This window comes from Bos indicus, chromosome 7 (assembly GCF_029378745.1).
Source record: "Bos indicus isolate NIAB-ARS_2022 breed Sahiwal x Tharparkar chromosome 7, NIAB-ARS_B.indTharparkar_mat_pri_1.0, whole genome shotgun sequence".
Classification (NCBI taxonomy): Eukaryota; Metazoa; Chordata; class Mammalia; order Artiodactyla; family Bovidae; genus Bos; species Bos indicus.
Window position 1 is genome coordinate 14869734 of NC_091766.1, and position 16538 is coordinate 14886271.

Sequence of the window (16538 nt, forward strand, 5' to 3'; positions counted from 1 at the left end):
ACCAAATAGAGTTTCCCCCTCAGAGGTTAGCAGAGGTTAAAAATAGACACACTTAAAAAAAAAAAAGACACACTAGCGTATACACAAGTGGGAATACAATACTGCACACATGAAAATTACATAATGTTATAAAGCAATGTTACTTCAATTAAAAAAAAGATTGACACATATTCTGCTGTGAAACTAATTGATACAGTCTTTTTTGGAGGGAATTAGGAAATATGACATTTAAAAAAAATGTACCGCTCTTCGTTCCAGAAATTAAGATTATGTGAAAAAATTTCTCTCAGTAAACCTTGCCTGTGCTGTGCTGTGCTTAGTCGCTCAGTCGTGTCTGACTCTTTTCTACCCCATGGAGTGTAGCCCGCCAGGCTCCTCTATCCATGGGGATTCTCCAGGCTAGAAGACTGGAGTGGGTTGCCATGCCCTCCTCCAGGGGATCTTTAGAATCTAGGGATCAAACCCAGGTCTTCTGAATTGCAGGCAGATTCTTTACCAGCTGAGCTACCAGGGAAGCCCAAACCTTACCTGTGTATGTTAGTCGCTTAGTAGTGTCTGACTTTTGCGATCCCGTGGACTGGGTCTCACCAGGCTTTTGTGTCCATGGGATTCTCCAGGTAAGAATCCTGGAGTGAGTTGCCATTTCCTTCTCCACAAACCTTGCCTAGATGGGCAAAAACCAACAATCTGAGTTGCACGTCTGGGAACTAGTTAGATACATTACAGTGCATCCTTAGGTTATTTTATTACACAGCTGCTAAAATGTACAAGAGCCCTTCTGAGTCCTCACATGGATCCCTCTCCATATAATAGTGAAAAAAGCAAGACACAAACTGTGGGTGTAGCATAATCATACCTGGGTTAACCAAAAAAACTTGTTTTGGAAAACATTTGTACCAGTAAATAAAAAACTCACAAGAAATCATTAACAGAGGTTTCTCATGGAGAGGAGGATTATGTGGGAGGTAGTTCTTAATTAAGTATATCCCTGTATGGTTTACATTTTATCCTATTCATATTTAATCTTATGATATTAAAAAATAATTTAAGGTCTACTCTCTTAACAATTTTCATAATTTATCATGCAACATTATATTTACCGTGTTGTACATTATATCACTGGTACTTATTTATCTTACAAATGGAAGCTTGTACCTTTTGAATACCTTCATCCAATACCCCCTTCCACTTCCCAAACCCTACCTCTGGTAACCACATGTCTGGTCTCTCTTTCTATGAATTAGTTTCTTTGTTTTTGAAGTATAACTGACCTACATCACTTAATTAATTCTGGGTGCATAATATAGTGATTCAGTATTTCTGTACATTGCAAAATGATCACCACAAAATAGCTTAAATTTTAAAAAACATTAATCCATAATGCTGGTAAGGATGTAGTGAAATCGGCACTTAATCAAAAGAGAGCTAAACAATGCTGCAACCTGCATTGAGGATAGTGTAGCATTAGGTATTAACATTATTTTTTATTTTTTGCTTTTTAAAATTGAGTTATAATTAATAGACAATATTATATTAGTTTCAGGTGGACAATGTAGTAATTCAGTTTTTTTTATATGTTATGAAATGATCACTGCAATAAGACCAGTTACCATCCATTACCATACAGTGTTATTAGAATGTTTTTGACTGCATTCCCTATGTGTATTACATTCCCATGACTTATTTATTTTGTAGTTGGAAGTTTGTACCTCTTCAGAAGTTTGTAACTTTTAATCCCCTTTACCTGTTTTGTCCATTCCCCCACCTACCTCCACTCTTGACAACTGCCAGTTTGTGCTCTGCATCTGTGAGTTTGTTTCTGTTTTGTTTTGTTTGTTTATTTGTTTTGTTTTGTTTTGTAGATTTTACATATAAGTGAAAGCATACATTATTTGTTTTTCTCTGTCTGACCTATTTCACTTAGCAGAATATCCTCCAGGTCTGTTGCATGTTGTGCAAATGGCAAGATTTCATTCTTCATGGAGGGCTGAGTAATATCCCAGGGCTACCGGGTGGCTCAGCAGTAAAGAATGCACATACAAAAATTACAGATATAAAAAAAAAGATAAAATTTTAAAAAAGAGAGAAAGTATCCACCGACAATGTAGGAGATGTGGGTTCAATCCCTGGGTTGGGAAGACCCCCTAGAGAAGGGAATGGCAATCCTCTCCAGTATTCTTGCCTGGAGAATTCCATGGGCAGAGGAGCCTTGCGGGCTACAGTCCATGGGGTCGCCATGTGTTGGACACGACTGAGCAACTGAGTGCATGCACACACAGACACACACACATGAGTAATATTCCATTGTATACACATATACCACACCTTTATCCACTCAGCTATGGATGGGCACTTAGGTTGCTTCCATATCTTGGCTATTGTCAATAGTGCTGCAATGAAAGGCATTAAGAGTTAAAATATACAGCATTGGTACCACTCAGGAACGTGTGTCCAAATAACACCTGGATGTGGTACATTTACAAGGCAGGACAGGGCTTCCCAGGTGGCTGAGAGGTAAAGAATCCACCTGCCAATGCAGGAGACTCGGATTCAATCCCTGGGTTGGGAAGATCCCCTGGAGGAAGAAATGGCAAACTATTCCAGTGTTTTTGCCTGACAAATCCCATGGACAGAGGAGCCTGGCGGGCTACAGCCCACGGGGTACCAAAGGGTCGGACACGACTGATGGCTGAGCATGGACGCATGCACAAGGCAGGTTGGGTCCATGATATCCAGGGCACCAGTACTCCCACACTGATACGGTCTCTTCCTCCACAGAGGCTGCACAGATATCATTTGCTGTGTCTTCCTCTTCCTGGCTATTGTGGGTTATGTAGCTGTAGGCATCATAGGTAAGCGAAGGAGGGGATGGGGTGGCGGTTCCTGGGTGTGTGGGCAGCCCACAGCGTCTGGGGCAGAAGGCAAAAGGGGAGCTGGTGGTGGAGTCCCATCACCTCAACATTCCTGGATCCCTCCACAGCTTGGACCCATGGAGACCCTCGAAAGGTGATCTACCCCACTGACAGCCGAGGCCAATTCTGCGGGCAGAAGGGCACGAAGAATGAGTGAGTGTGGCTCCTTGGGGCCTACTGGGTCTGGAGGGAGCTTCCTCAGTACTGGGGAGAAGGTTCTAGGCTTCCCTCACCTCCATCAATCCACTAGTCCAGTCAACAAGTATTTATAAAACTCTTACCATCCCCAGCCTCTGTTCTAGGCCCTGGGGACAGGGCTCTAAATGAGACATTCAGAGTCTTATCCTCTGGTGGCCCATATATTAGGGGAGAGACAGAGAAGAGACAGTCCTAGATCTGATGTCAGGTGAGGCAAATGGGCAAGCTCAAAATGAGCTGTGCCATTCCCTGGCTGTGTGACCTACAGCAAGTGTCTCAGACTCTCTGGGCCTCATCTCTGCAATGGGGATGCTGACATTCCCACTCTCATGGGACTCTTCTGATGGTTAAATGAGCCAGTGCATTCCAGTGCTTAAACAGCACCTGGCATGAAGTTGCTGCTGTGGTTATTATGGTTGTTATTTCTATTTTCATTAAGAAATTCCATATAGGCTGATGGAGAAGTCTTGACAGTTTCCGTCTCCCTTCCCCAACCCCAGGAACAAACCCTTCCTGTTTTATTTCAACATCGTGAAGTGTGCTAGCCCCCTGGTCCTGCTGGAATTCCAGTGTCCCACCCCCCAGGTAACTTCCCTCTCCTCCTGTTTCCTGTCCCCGCCCCCTGCTTACATCAATCAGGTCCTTTTTCCTCCTCTAGTAGTAGCTTCTCTCCCAGCCCTCTTTCTCCCCTCGATGAATAAGGGGGAGGAGGGTGGGACCTCTGTCCTAAGAGGGGATCAGGTGTCTGTTCTGACCCCACCCAACCCCTGCCTCCTACCCCTCCCAAGATTTGTGTGGAGAAATGTCCCAGCCGTTACCTCACCTACCTGAATGCTCATGCATCTGAGGACTTTGAGTACTACAAGCAGTACTGTTTACCTGGCTTCCAGAAAAACAAGGTAAGTGGATAACTGTCCAGGGAGCCTGGGCAAAGGCAGGTCCAGAGTACTGGCCCTCAGGATCGACCACGTGCTGTCTCTTGGCAGGGTGTGGCTGAAGTCCTTCGAGATGGAGACTGCCCCGCTGTCCTCATTCCCAGCAAACCCTGTGAGTCTGGGATCCCATGGGCTCTGGAGGGGCCTGAGGGGGTTTCAGGGGCTCCACCTGACTGGTCCCATCTCCAACTCCGTATAGTTGCCCAGCGATGTTTCCCGGCTGTCCATGCCCACAAGGGGATCCTCATGGTGGGCAACGAGACAACCTACGAGGATGGGCTTGGCTCTCGGAAAAACATCACGGAGCTGGTGGAAGGCGCCAAGTGAGGACCTCGACCCATCACCCCAGCGCTGTGCTTTCCTGGGGGGTGGGGTTGGGTAGGGAACAGGGCATCCCCTGGGGCTGGCCCAGTCATGGATTGGGATCCTACCTAAGCCTTGTCTGCCCTCCCTCAGGAAGGCCAGTGGAATCCTGGAGGCTCGGCAGCTGGCCATGAGGATATTTGAAGATTACACAGTCTCCTGGTACTGGATTATCATGTAAGTTGAGAGGGAAGGTAAGCTACCCTATCTGAGATTGGTGAGGGGATCAGGATCCACTTATGTCCCCGTTTTATCTCTCAGAGGCCTGATTATTGCCATGGTGCTGAGCCTCCTGTTCATCATCCTGCTCCGATTCTTGGCTGGCATTATGGTCTGGGTGATGATCGTCATGGTGATCCTGGTCCTAGGCTACGGTAAGTCTCTCCCTCCCTGTGTCCTCCCCTCCCCACTGTCTGCAAAGTTCCTGTGCCCTTGGAGCTGTCATTGACCCATCAAGAATCTTCTCTTGGGACTTCCCTGGCGGTTCAGTGCTTAAGACTTCATGCATCCAATGCAGGGGGCGTGGGTTCAATCCCTGGTCGGGGAACTAAGATCGCACATGCAGTGCTAAGTCACTTCTGTCGTGTCTGATTCTTTGTGACCCTATGGACCATAGCCCGCCAGGCTCCTCTGTCCATGGGATTCTCCAGGCAAGAATACTAGAGTGGGTTGCCATGCCCTCCTTCAAGGGATCTTCCCAACCCAGGGATCGAACCCGTGTCTCTTATGTCTCCTGCATTGGCAGGCGGGTTCTTTACCACTAGTGCCACTTGGGAAGCCCAAGATCCCACATATCCCACAGCCAAAAAAACCCAGAATCGTCTCTTGAGGAAATTCCCTGGTAGTCCAGTGGCTAGGACTTGCACTTTCACTGCTAGGCCCTGGGTTTGATCCCTGATCACAGAACTAAGATTCTGAAGGCTGCAACGCATGACCAAAAAAAAACAAAAATTCTCCTGAGCCATCAGACATTCTCTATGTCTTTCACTGGTAATATTTGTGAAGATGTTCATCTCGACATTGTTTATGAGAGCAGACACTTGGAAACAACTTCCATGCTCATTTATGTGCGATGGGTTAGATCATAATGTTCCCAAACAGGGCTGGATCTGTATTTTGTTGACAGCAAAGTCATCGTCAAGTAGACCATCTAGCACAGTGGTTAAGGCCACATGCTCTGGCACCAGAGAGCCCAGGGTCTGAATACAGCCTCTTCCAGTTCCTTGCTCTATGACCTTGGGCAAGTGACTCAGCCTCCCCATGCCTCAATGTCCTCCTCCATAAAATGGGAATAATTAGTATTTACCGGTTCAGAGACTTGATGAGAAGATAGGGTGTAAATGAGATGGGGAAGGGCCCTGTGACTCTGAACACAGTGCTTCATGTTCTGTTTATTCATTTAAACTTTGCCAGATGCGCAACCTAAACTGGGGACACAGACATTAAAATAATTCTTTTTTTTTGGCCACACTGCGCAGCATGCAGGATCTTAGTTCCCCAACCAGAGATCAAACCCATGGCCCCTGAAGTGGAAGCTCAAAGTCCTAACCACTGGGCTGTCAGGGAATTCCCAAAATATTCATGTTACTAGTGGTTTCTAGCTAGGTGCTGGCAGTTTAGGTGGTTAGCATTTTTGTTTTTGTTTTTTAAATAGTTAGTTTTATTGTCTTTGTTACTTGGTGACTCCACAGTAAAGAATCCACCTGCAATGCAGGAGACTGCCTGCAATGCAGGAGACTTGAGTTTGATCCCTGGGTTGGAAAGATCCCCTGGAGAAGGAAATGGCTACCTACCCATTCCAGCTTTCTTGTCTGGGAAATCCCATGGACGGAGGAGCCTGGTGGGTTACAATCCATGAGGTTGCAAGAGTTGGACGTGACTTAGTGACTAAATCACCACCATTACCATTTTGTTACTACCCTTGGCTGTGCTGGGTCTTAGTTGGGGCCCAAGGGATGTTTTCGTTGTGACATGCGAACGCTTAGTTGTGGTATATGGGACCTAGTTTCCTGACAAGGAACTGAACCTGATCCCCCTGTATTGGGAGCTTGGAGTCTTAACTATTGGACCACCAGGGAAATCCCCGGTGACTAGCTTTTTGTATGTTATCTGTACTTTATAATTTTCTTCTACAGAGAGCTAAAGAGAATGCTGAAAATCCCTAATGCTGCCCCACTGGATGTTAGCACCCATGTCCTCCCTCCCCACCTGTGAATCATTGTTACAGAGGGGTCAGGTTGGAGGAGGAAATGGCAACCTACTCCAGTATTCTTGTCTGGAGAATCCCATGGGCTCCAGTCCCTAGGGTCTCAAAGAATCGGACATGACTGAAGCAACTGAGCATGAAGAGGGGTCAGGAAAGCCTCAGGTCACACAACCCTGATACCTGCTCACTCATTCATTCATCCATCTTGTATTGAATGACTATGTCCTGGGAAGTCTTCTAGGTCCTGGGCTTACAGCAATGAATACACCAGGACAAATCTTACTCTTGTGGAGTTTATATTCCAGGGGGGTATGGGCAAGATGGACAAGAAACAAACCAGATAACCTCTGGGATGTCAAAACAGTGAAGGGGGATAAGAATTTGGAGTGTAAGAGGGTATTATTCTAAAGGGGGGAAGGGATCCTAGAAGGTTGCATGAGAAGGTGACTTTAGAGCAGAGACTAGACGATGTAAGGGATCCAGTTGGGGAGAGACTGAACCAGGCAGCAGGAACAGCCAGTGCAAAGGCCCTGAGGCAACAGCAGCGCCCTCTCAGCCTTGGTTTTTGTTTTCTGTTAAATGGATATGATTGTACCTGCTTTGCAGCGCTGGGGGAGCGGTGGTTGGGCTGAGGTCAGTGGTAGCACAGTGGTTCCCCTGAGCAGGAATACTGCATTGCTACATGGAGTATGCTCGGCTGCGTGGTGAGGCTGGCTCTGACGTCTCCCTGGTGGACCTTGGCTTCCAGACGGACTTCCGAGTGTACCTGCACTTGCGGCAGACCTGGGTGGCCTTCAGTGAGTACCAGCTCCCCACTTGGTGAGGCCTGGGAGGGAGCGGGGAGCCCAGGCAGGTGGCAGACTTGAATTCACCCTCTGCCCCCCACAGTGATCATTCTGAGCATCGTTGAGGTTATTATCATCTTGCTGCTCATTTTTCTACGGAAGAGAATTCTCATTGCCATCGCACTCATCAAAGAAGCCAGCAGGTGGGTGCTGGGGTGCCAGAGGGTCAGGCTGGGGCAGTCGTGGGGGCTGCTCGGGCTTTGATGTCTGTGCCTCTGCTCTTTCCAGGGCTGTGGGATACGTGATGTGCTCCTTGCTGTACCCACTGGTCACCTTCTTCCTGCTGTGCCTTTGCATCGCCTACTGGGCTAGCACTGCTATGTATCCACCATCAGATCCTGGTTTCTGACCCCAGGGATGGCTAAAAGTGCCCAATTTGCCTGGAGATGACCCGCAGCCTGGGGGCAAGGCCAGAACCTGGTGTGGGAATGGATTCTTTTTCTATGCGCCCCTGTGGTCCCTAAGCCCTGAACTTAGATTCCTTAACAAGCTTCTAGCTTCCTGTCCACTTCCAACGAAGCTGTCTATAAGATCTTCAATGAGACCAGCTGCCCAGTTGCTGGGAAAACCTGCAACCCCGAGGTGAGTGTCCCCAAATAGAGGGATGGCTGTTTCTCTGATAGCCCACAGATGATCTGAAATCTCTTGTTCCCACTTGGGGACCATTGGAGCAAACATTTGACGCCTGCTGTATGTCCTGTGCCAGATGCAGGGGGCATGGGGTGGGGGGAGGAGATCCAGCCTGGCCCCCACTCCCCCCTACTCCCTAAGTGCTGATCCACTCACCTTCCCCCCACCCTTGACTTTGTCTCCTGCTACTGCAGCCCTCTCTTCACCCAATGGTGGCCAGTTCTTGCTTCCAGAACCCTGTCCTTGCTTTTCACAAGCCCCTCACCTGCCCTCTGTGGTCTTCATAGTGATCTCTGCCACTTGTGATCTGTCCACATGGCCACTCCATTGATCCTCATGATAGTTTATCCTGCCTCCCTGATGCCCATTGAGACAATGATCTCTGATCTTGCTTTTAGAACCGCTTTTGCAAGCCCTTCTTGTAAACTCCTAGTTCCTTGACTTAGTTCCTCATGACTCCTGTCCCACCCCATGGTCCACCTGACCTGGACCTGATGCCCAGAGCCCACTCTGAACCACAAGGCCCTATGATATGACCAGGCTCTGCATCCCTCCCACAGACCTTCCCCTCCTCCAATGAATCCCGCCTGTGTCCTGGAGCCCACTGCCAGTTCGCCTTCTATGGTGGTGAATCGACCTACCACCGGGCCCTGTTGGGCCTGCAGATCTTCAACGTCTTCATGTTCTTCTGGCTGGCCAACTTCGTGCTGGCACTGGGCCAGGTCACACTAGCCGGGGCGTTTGCCTCCTACTACTGGGCCATGAACAAGCCGGATGATTTGCCTGCCTTCCCGCTCTTCTCTGCCTTTGGCCGGGCGCTCAGGTGGGGACCCAGGTGGGCTGGGGGTGGGGGTAAGATGGAGTGGAAGAGGCCTGGCCCGGCCACTGACCACCCCCTCGGCTCAAAGGTATCACACAGGCTCCCTGGCCTTTGGCTCCCTCCTTCTGGCCATCGTGCAGGTCATCCGAGTGATACTGGAGTACTTGGATCAGCGCTTGAAAGGTATGGCCCACGGGTGGTTGACGTGATTCCCATGGGGGGGCGGGGCTAAGGGAGTAGATTGGGATTGATTCTTGGAGGGAGGTGGGGCTAAATTGCTGGAATGGCTGGAAGAGCCCATTGAAAGGAGTTCTTTCCTTTGAAGGGGCGGGAACAAGAGGCGGGGCCGCCATTGGTTCCAGAAGAGACGGTCAGGCTGGGATTGGTTGTATATTGGGGTGGAGCCAAGGAGGTCTCAAGGATTGGCTTCTGCCTGGGAGGCAGGACCAGGGTAGCCGAGTGGGTTGTCACTTATTCCTATCTTCGAGGCTGGGCTGAATGCCTGTTTTGGGGGACTGGGCTGAGAGTCACTGTTGGTTCCTACCAGCGTGCGGGGCAGGACCCCGAGGGTTCTGAATCAAGTCTCCCTTTCCTTGTCTATTCGAGAAGGAGGCTCTAAGAGTCCTGGACTCTGCCAAGTGTGTGAAACAAGGAAGTAGGGGCTCCTACCAGGCCGAGTGGGGTTTCCTCTCACCTCTGCATCTCTCTCATCTACCAGCGGCAGAGAACAAGTTTGCAAAGTTCCTCATGAGCTGTCTCAAATGCTGCTTTTGGTGTCTGGAGAAATTCATCAAATTCCTCAACAGAAACGCCTACATCATGGTGAGTAGGCCTGGGACCAGGAACTAACCCACCAGCTGCTTCTAGCTGGAGGAGCCCTTATTCCCTGGCCCGGTGGGGCTGATCAATCGCTCCCACCCCCCTCCAGATTGCCATCTACGGCACCAACTTCTGCACCTCAGCCAGAAACGCCTTCTTCCTGCTCATGAGAAACATCATCAGGTCAGGGAAAAACACCCTTCTCTGGCCACCTCCCTCCTTCCCCAGGCCCTGAGCCAGCATTCATGTCTGCTTCTTACTGTGCCCTGTAGGGTGGCTGTCCTGGATAAAGTCACCGACTTCCTCTTCCTGTTGGGCAAACTTCTGATAGTCGGTAGCGTGGGTGAGTGCTGTCTGGCTTCGGAGACTGTTGGAGGCCATTTGTGAGCTGCTATCGGCCCCCATGTCTTCTACGATAACTGTCTTCTCTGGGGTCTTCTTGGTGGTGGGGGAAGCATTTCCTTTATCTAGAACCCTCAACCATCTCCATTTCCTTCTGCTCTCCAGGGATCCTGGCTTTCTTCTTCTTCACTCACCGAATCAGGATCGTGCAGGACACAGCACCATCCCTCAATTATTACTGGGTCCCTGTAGTGGTATGAACCTTTGGGGGTGGGCAGGGGTTGGGGAAAGGAGATGTCGGGACTCGCCTGGGCTCCTCTGACTGGACAGATGTGAATGGAAGCAGAGGTGGGGAATGGTTGATTAACTCAGGCCACAAACGTTTATTAAGTACCAACCATGTTCCGGGGCCTCCCTGGTGACTCAGTGGTTAAGAATCCGCCTGTAGTGCAGGAGTTAAAGGAGATGCAGTTTTGATCCCTGAGTCAGGAAGATACCCTGGAGGAGGGTATGGCAACCCACTCCAGTCTTCTTGCCTGGAGAATCCCATGGACAGAGGAGTCTGGTGGGCTATAGTCCATAGGGTCACAAAAAGAGTCAGACACGACTGAAGCGACTTAGCACAACCATGTTCAGGCATGACCTGGGACGGCTTCCCTTCAAAGGCCTTACAGTTTAGGAGTAAATAGACGTGGCACCTCCCTGGTGGTCCGGGGGTTAAGACTCCATGCTGCCAATGCAGGAGGCATAGGTTCGATCTCTGCTCAGGGAAGTAAGATCCCACATATTCCACATGCCCATGATGATGCAAATTAGATGTATGCTTGCAAAGTTGTACGTTCCAGAAGAAGAATTACAGGGAACCAAGTGTTAGAGCTTGCAGTGGAGGATGTGGGCAGGTGTGGGAGTCTAGAGGGCTTCCCTGTGGAAGTGATGTCATGTCTAAGATCTGAAAGAGATGCAGTCAATATTGTGGCAGAGGGGACAAACACCTGAGGCAGGTCTATGCCAGGGACAGTGAGCAAATGAGTGTGGTTGGTGTGGAGGGAGTGAAGGGATGAGGAGGTGGAGATCGGGCAGGCAGAGGATGGGGCCGTGGCTGGGGGTTTAGGTCACCACCCTAAGAGCAGTACAGTATCTGAGTGCAGGGCTTGGAGCCCAGTGACCTCGATTTTATTTCTGTTTGCTAGTCTGAGTGACTCTGGGCAAGTTGTTTAATCTGCTCACTTTAGTCAATCAATGTTTATCAAGTACCTACCAAGGCCCTCTGAGTTTCCAGGTTGCTGGGGGATATAAATGGGACAGACACAGTCTAATAGGGATGTGGGCATTACAGCTGTCACGCACTGGGGACTTCCCTGGCGGTCCAGAGGTTAAGACTCTGCTTCCAATTCAGGGGGCATGAGTTCGATCCCTGCTTGGGAACTAAGATCCCACACCCCTTGTAGTGCAGCCAAAAAAATTAAAAAGAAAAAAGAATACTGGAAAAACCTATTATTCCCTAAAAAATGCAACCAAAGGCTTTAAATGAGGGGCTGGCTTATCAGCAGGGAAATGGCATGCTGCTAGCTGGGAAGGGATGAGGTGGTGGGTAGAGGTTGCCTTAGGCAGAAGGGTGGAAACAGCTTGTCTGTCCTTTGCCCAGACGGTGGTCATTGGCTCCTACCTGATCGCCCATGGCTTCTTCAGTGTCTATGGCATGTGTGTGGACACACTTTTCCTCTGTTTCTGTGAGTAACCCCTCACCCCCGACCCTTGCTGGGCCCTGACTCCCATCTGCCCACCTGGTGCCCGCGGCCTCCCCAGAGCCTGGCTGTCCCTAGGGCCCCAGGTTGCCCCACCTCCCACCCCCCCCCCAGCTTCTCCCCGGCGTTCAGAGCTGCTCCATCCTCTTGTCCTTTGGTCAGGCTGCAGCTGGAACACTGTCCTTTGGGCCCTCGGCTTTGGAGTTTCTGGCTTTGTGGGGGACATCTGTGGCTGCCACTAACTCTGGTCTCTCCGTCTATTTTTTGTTTTTTGTTTTTTCTTTTCTCTTCCTCTCCTCCATGCCTGCTGGCTTCCCTGAAACCTCCCCTGCCCCGAACCTCCCTCATCCCCTCCCTTCCTGACCACCCTGTTTTCCCACTTGCTGGTTCCTGGGGGAGCCCAGGTGAGGACCTGGAAAGAAATGACGGCTCTCAGGAGCGACCCTACTTCATGTCGCCCGAGCTGAGAGACATCCTGTTGAAGGGGAGTGCGGAGGAGGGGAAGCGGGCAGAAGTCGAGGAGTAGAGAGGGAGGCTGGCTTGTAGATCAGGGCAGGTGCATGCGGGGCTTTTGGGCCTGGGAGTGGGGATCAGTGTGTGTGTGCGTCCCCCATTCCCACCCTGCTCCAGTCCCAGCGCCTCTTGCTTCCTAACCCTCTGAGGCTTCTCTCTGGCCCACCCCACTCCCCACCCACCCACCCAATCCCCCGGTGCCCCTGCCCGTGGGCTCCCCTCATGCCTCCTGCTCTGGGGCCTCTCTCCACAGTGGAGGACCTGGAGAGGAACGATGGGACACCCGAGAGGCCTTACTTCATGTCTCTCACCCTGAAGAAGATCTTGAACAAGACCAACAAGAGGCAGGCGGAGGCCTAGAGGCCCCGCCCCCACCCTCCCTGGAAGTTTCGCAATGGGTGCTGGGCAGCTGGGTCAGAACCCCCAGCCCATCGGGCTGACCTGAAGTCCTATCACTGCCGCCCCCTTCCTGCCCCACCCATCATCCAGTTACCACCAGGGAACCTGCAGGATTTAGGGCATCACCTTCTTATGCCAAGGGCCAGTCGGAGTTTTCTGGGCACCTCCCTGCCTCACTACTTTGCCCCCCACCAGCCGGGATGAGAAGCCAGGTGGGGCTTCTTAATATCCAACATGTGAGGGGCCTCTGTGGGCTGCCCTGCGGTTCCTGCCCCCTCTTACAACAGGACAGTATTTGTGTCTGCAACAGCGGTGGCTGCAACAAGGCCACTGCAACCTGCGTCTGCTCTGGCCAGGATGCCAGAACCCTTTCTCCAGGCTGAACAACTGGCTACTGGCCACTGCAGGCATTTCTTTATTTTTAAACCTGGACACGCATTAAAGGGTCTGTTAGCTTTTTCTCTGTCTTCACGGCTGAGATGGGGCCACTTAAAGAATGCTTTATGTCCCCTCCTCGGGTGTCGCTGTGTGTGCCCAGGTAGGGGTGTCTCCTGGCCAAGGAGGCAGTAGCTGGGGTGTTGATGGGGTGGAGAAGAGGGAGGTAGGTTTTGGGGGCAGGGAGGCTGGGGGTAGGCTGGTGGGGAGCAGGGAGTAGGCTGGTAATAGCGGCTTAATGGAAACCGGCTGGCTGGCTGAGTCGGGCCGAATTTCCCCTTTTCTCTGCCACTTATTGACACACCTCTCTTTGTAAGAGAGATAAGAAACTGAATCCACCCAAGGGACAATTTCGAAGAAAGGGGGGATAGGGGTAGATGCCTTGGGCAAATGGGCACCCCCCACCCCCAGTCTCCTCGCTTTGAGGATCCTTTTGCCAAATGTGTTGAATTCGGGGGAACTGGTGTGCCCGTTCTCCCTTCGCCATATCTCAAGGCCCCCCAATCCAGGATCTGGAGAAATCCCACCCTGGGGTTTCTGTCTCCTGTGCCTGCCTGCCCCCTCCCCGATTCTGTTCACACACCCCTACGTGTAACTGCATTCCAACCACTAATAAAGTGCCTATTGTACAGCGCCTGGGCCTGGAGTGTTTGTCGGGGAGAGTGGGAGGCTGGTGGGGGGAAACCCCAGCTTCAGCTGCCCTGAGATCCTCCGAGCTGGGGCGACTCTCTCCAGGGGGAAGGAGGGAGGGCAGGAAGCCCGCTGTCTGCTGGCCTCCGACTGAATTCTACCATGCAGTCGTTCAGGTTTCTCCTGAACAAATACCCCTTATTAGGCTCTGATCCCCAAACTCCAAAAGGCGGCAGTGACCTGCCCACCTCCTCGGCACACTGCCGGGACACGTGCCCCCAGGCATGCTTTGTCCTGGGCCCAGCACTTGGGCACCACAATCTAGTTTAAGTGGCTTCAGACCGGCCAAGCCGCCCCACCCTGCTCGCTACTGCCCCCTGGTGCCAGCCCTGTCACTGTCACCTCTGGGCCAACTGCTCCACCTTGTTAATTTTCTTTCTCCCCCCAGCGTTGCCTTTTTTGTAAATAGCTACCATTTTTGCAGTACTCTTTATCTGCACACATACAGTCCCCACTCATTAAGGCAGGGAAGTTTGGCAATGTCTCTGAAGGTCGCCCAGCAGGAAAGGGGATGAGAAGTTTTAAGTCTCATTGCCTCAAAGCCCTCGGCTTCTATCCTGTACAGACACTCTAGTTTGCTTGTTCACCTCAATCTTTTGGGTTTATTCCTTTCTTACCGCCATCTCTTGTTAACCCCGCCTCCAAAATAGCTCCTAAACCTACTTGTGTGTTAACTTGCTTCAGTCGTGTTTGATTATTTGCGACCCTACGCCTGCCGGATTCCTCAGTCCGCGGAATTCTCCAAGCAAGAATACTGGAGTGGGTTGTTATGCCCTTCTCCAGGGGATCTTCCCAACCCAGGGACTGAACCTGAGTCTTGTGTCTCCTGCGTTGGCAGGCAGGTTCCTTACCACTAGTGCCACCTGGAAAGCCCAAACCAGTTTACATCTCTCCATATTTTCAGCTCCCAACCCTCATTATCAACTCATCTGCCCCCATTCCTTCAGTTTCTCCCACAGGCCCAGAAGGGCTCCTGCAAACATCTGAGTTCACACACTTCCTCTGCTCAAGAACCCTCCACGGATCCCTTTTACTGAGTGAAAGCCAAAGCAACCCACAGGGCCCTGCCCCATCTGCCCTCTTTAATGCGCTCAGGCTGACCTCATCCAACCGCCCTGGCCCCAGGGCTTATGCCAGAAACCTGGCACCACCTGGCTCTTTTCACAGCTAGCTCCTTATCCTCCTGCTTTCAGCTCAGGTGTCGCCTCCAGGAAGTTACCTTGCTCACTGAAAGCTGTTTTAGCAAACATGGATACCAAGGAGGGAAGCAGGGTGGGATGAATTGGGAGACTGGGATTGACACAGTTACACTTTATTCAGTTTAGTCCCTCAGTCGTGTCCAACTCTGTGACCCCAAGGTCTGCTGCACACCAGGCTTCCCTGTCCATCACCAATTCCCAGAGCTTGTTCAAATTCATGCCCATCGAGTCGGTGATGCCACCCAACCATCTCATCCTCTGTTATCCCCTTCTCCCGCCTTCAATCTTTCCCAGCATCAGGGTCTTTTCCAATGAGTCAGTTCTTCGCATTAGGTGGTCAAAGTATTGGAGCTTCAGCTTCAGTCCTTCCAATGAATATTCAGGACTTATTTACTTTAGGATTGACTGGTTTGATCTCCTTGCAGTCCAAGGGACTCTCAAGAGTCTTCTCCAACACCACAGTTCAAAAGCATCAATTCTTCAGTGCTCAGCTTTCTTCCGAGTCCAACTCTCACATCCATACATGACCACTGGAAAAACCATAGCTTTGCCTATACAGACCTTTGTCGGCAAACTAATGTCTCTGATTTTTAATATGCTGTCTAGGTTGGTTGTAGCTTTTCTTCCAAGGAGCAAGCATCTTTTAATTTCATGGCTGCAGTCATCATCTGCAGTGATTTTTGGAGCCTAGAAAAATAAAATCTGTCACTGTTTCCATTTTTTCCCCATCTATTTGCCATGAGGTGAAAGGACCGGATGCCATGATCTTAGTTTTCTGAATGCTGAGTTTAAAGCCAACTTTTTCACTCTCCTCTTTCACTTTCATCAAGAGGCTTTTTAGTTCTTCTTCACTTTCTGCCATAAGGGTGGTGTCATCTGCTTATCTGAGGTTATTGATATTTCTCCCTGCAATCTTGATTCTAGCTTGTGATTCATCCAGCCCTGCATTTCGCATGATGTACTCTCCATACAAGTTAAATAAGCAAAGTGACAATATACATCCTTGACATACTCCTTTTCCAATTTCGAACCAGTCTGTTGTTCCATGTCTGGTTCTAACTGTTGCTTCTTGACCATACAGATTCCTTAGGAGGCAGGTCAGGTGGTCTGGTATTCCCATCTCTTGAAGAATTTTCCAGTTTGTTTTGATCCACACAGTCAAAGGCTTTGGTGTAGTCAATAAAGCAGATGTTTTTCTGGAACTCTTGCTTTTTTGATGATCCCTGTTTAGCACAGGGAACTCTACTCTATGCTCTGTGGTGACCTAAATGGGAAGGAAATCTAAACAAGAGAATATATACGTATATATATATATATATATATATATATATATATACACACACACACACACATATATATGTACATAACCTCAAATGTGCAGGTAACACTACCCTAGTGGCAGAAATCAAGAGGAACTAAAGAGCCTCTTGATAAAGGTGAAAGAGGAGGGTGAAAAAGCTGGCTTAAAACCTAACATTCAAAAAATT

At 50.1% G+C, this 16538-nt stretch overlaps 1 protein-coding gene across 4 annotated transcripts in view; it reads left to right on the plus strand.

Moving 5' to 3' along the window:
* The window catches only part of SLC44A2 (solute carrier family 44 member 2 (CTL2 blood group)), a 32802-nt gene extending 19006 nt beyond the window's left edge, over window positions 1-13796 (plus strand). For 2 of the 4 annotated variants that reach the window (XM_070792827.1, XM_019964166.2), the window contains exons 3-22: window positions 2779-2852; window positions 2981-3065; window positions 3611-3695; window positions 3899-4009; window positions 4097-4157; window positions 4245-4368; window positions 4502-4585; window positions 4670-4782; window positions 7280-7411; window positions 7503-7602; window positions 7688-7780; window positions 7957-8041; window positions 8650-8912; window positions 8998-9092; window positions 9628-9731; window positions 9838-9911; window positions 10001-10071; window positions 10236-10324; window positions 11716-11800; window positions 12582-13796. In XM_070792827.1, coding sequence (XP_070648928.1) covers window positions 2779-2852; window positions 2981-3065; window positions 3611-3695; window positions 3899-4009; window positions 4097-4157; window positions 4245-4368; window positions 4502-4585; window positions 4670-4782; window positions 7280-7411; window positions 7503-7602; window positions 7688-7780; window positions 7957-8041; window positions 8650-8912; window positions 8998-9092; window positions 9628-9731; window positions 9838-9911; window positions 10001-10071; window positions 10236-10324; window positions 11716-11800; window positions 12582-12688 — 2035 coding nt within the window. In that variant the 3' untranslated portion in view covers window positions 12689-13796. Of the gene's footprint in view, window positions 1-2778; window positions 2853-2980; window positions 3066-3610; window positions 3696-3898; window positions 4010-4096; window positions 4158-4244; window positions 4369-4501; window positions 4586-4669; window positions 4783-7279; window positions 7412-7502; window positions 7603-7687; window positions 7781-7956; window positions 8042-8649; window positions 8913-8997; window positions 9093-9627; window positions 9732-9837; window positions 9912-10000; window positions 10072-10235; window positions 10325-11715; window positions 11801-12219; window positions 12525-12581 lie in introns of those variants that run through there. The other 2 variants (XM_019964165.2, XM_019964164.2) reach the window with 2 other exon arrangements.
* The last annotated feature ends 2742 nt before the right edge of the window (window positions 13797-16538 follow it).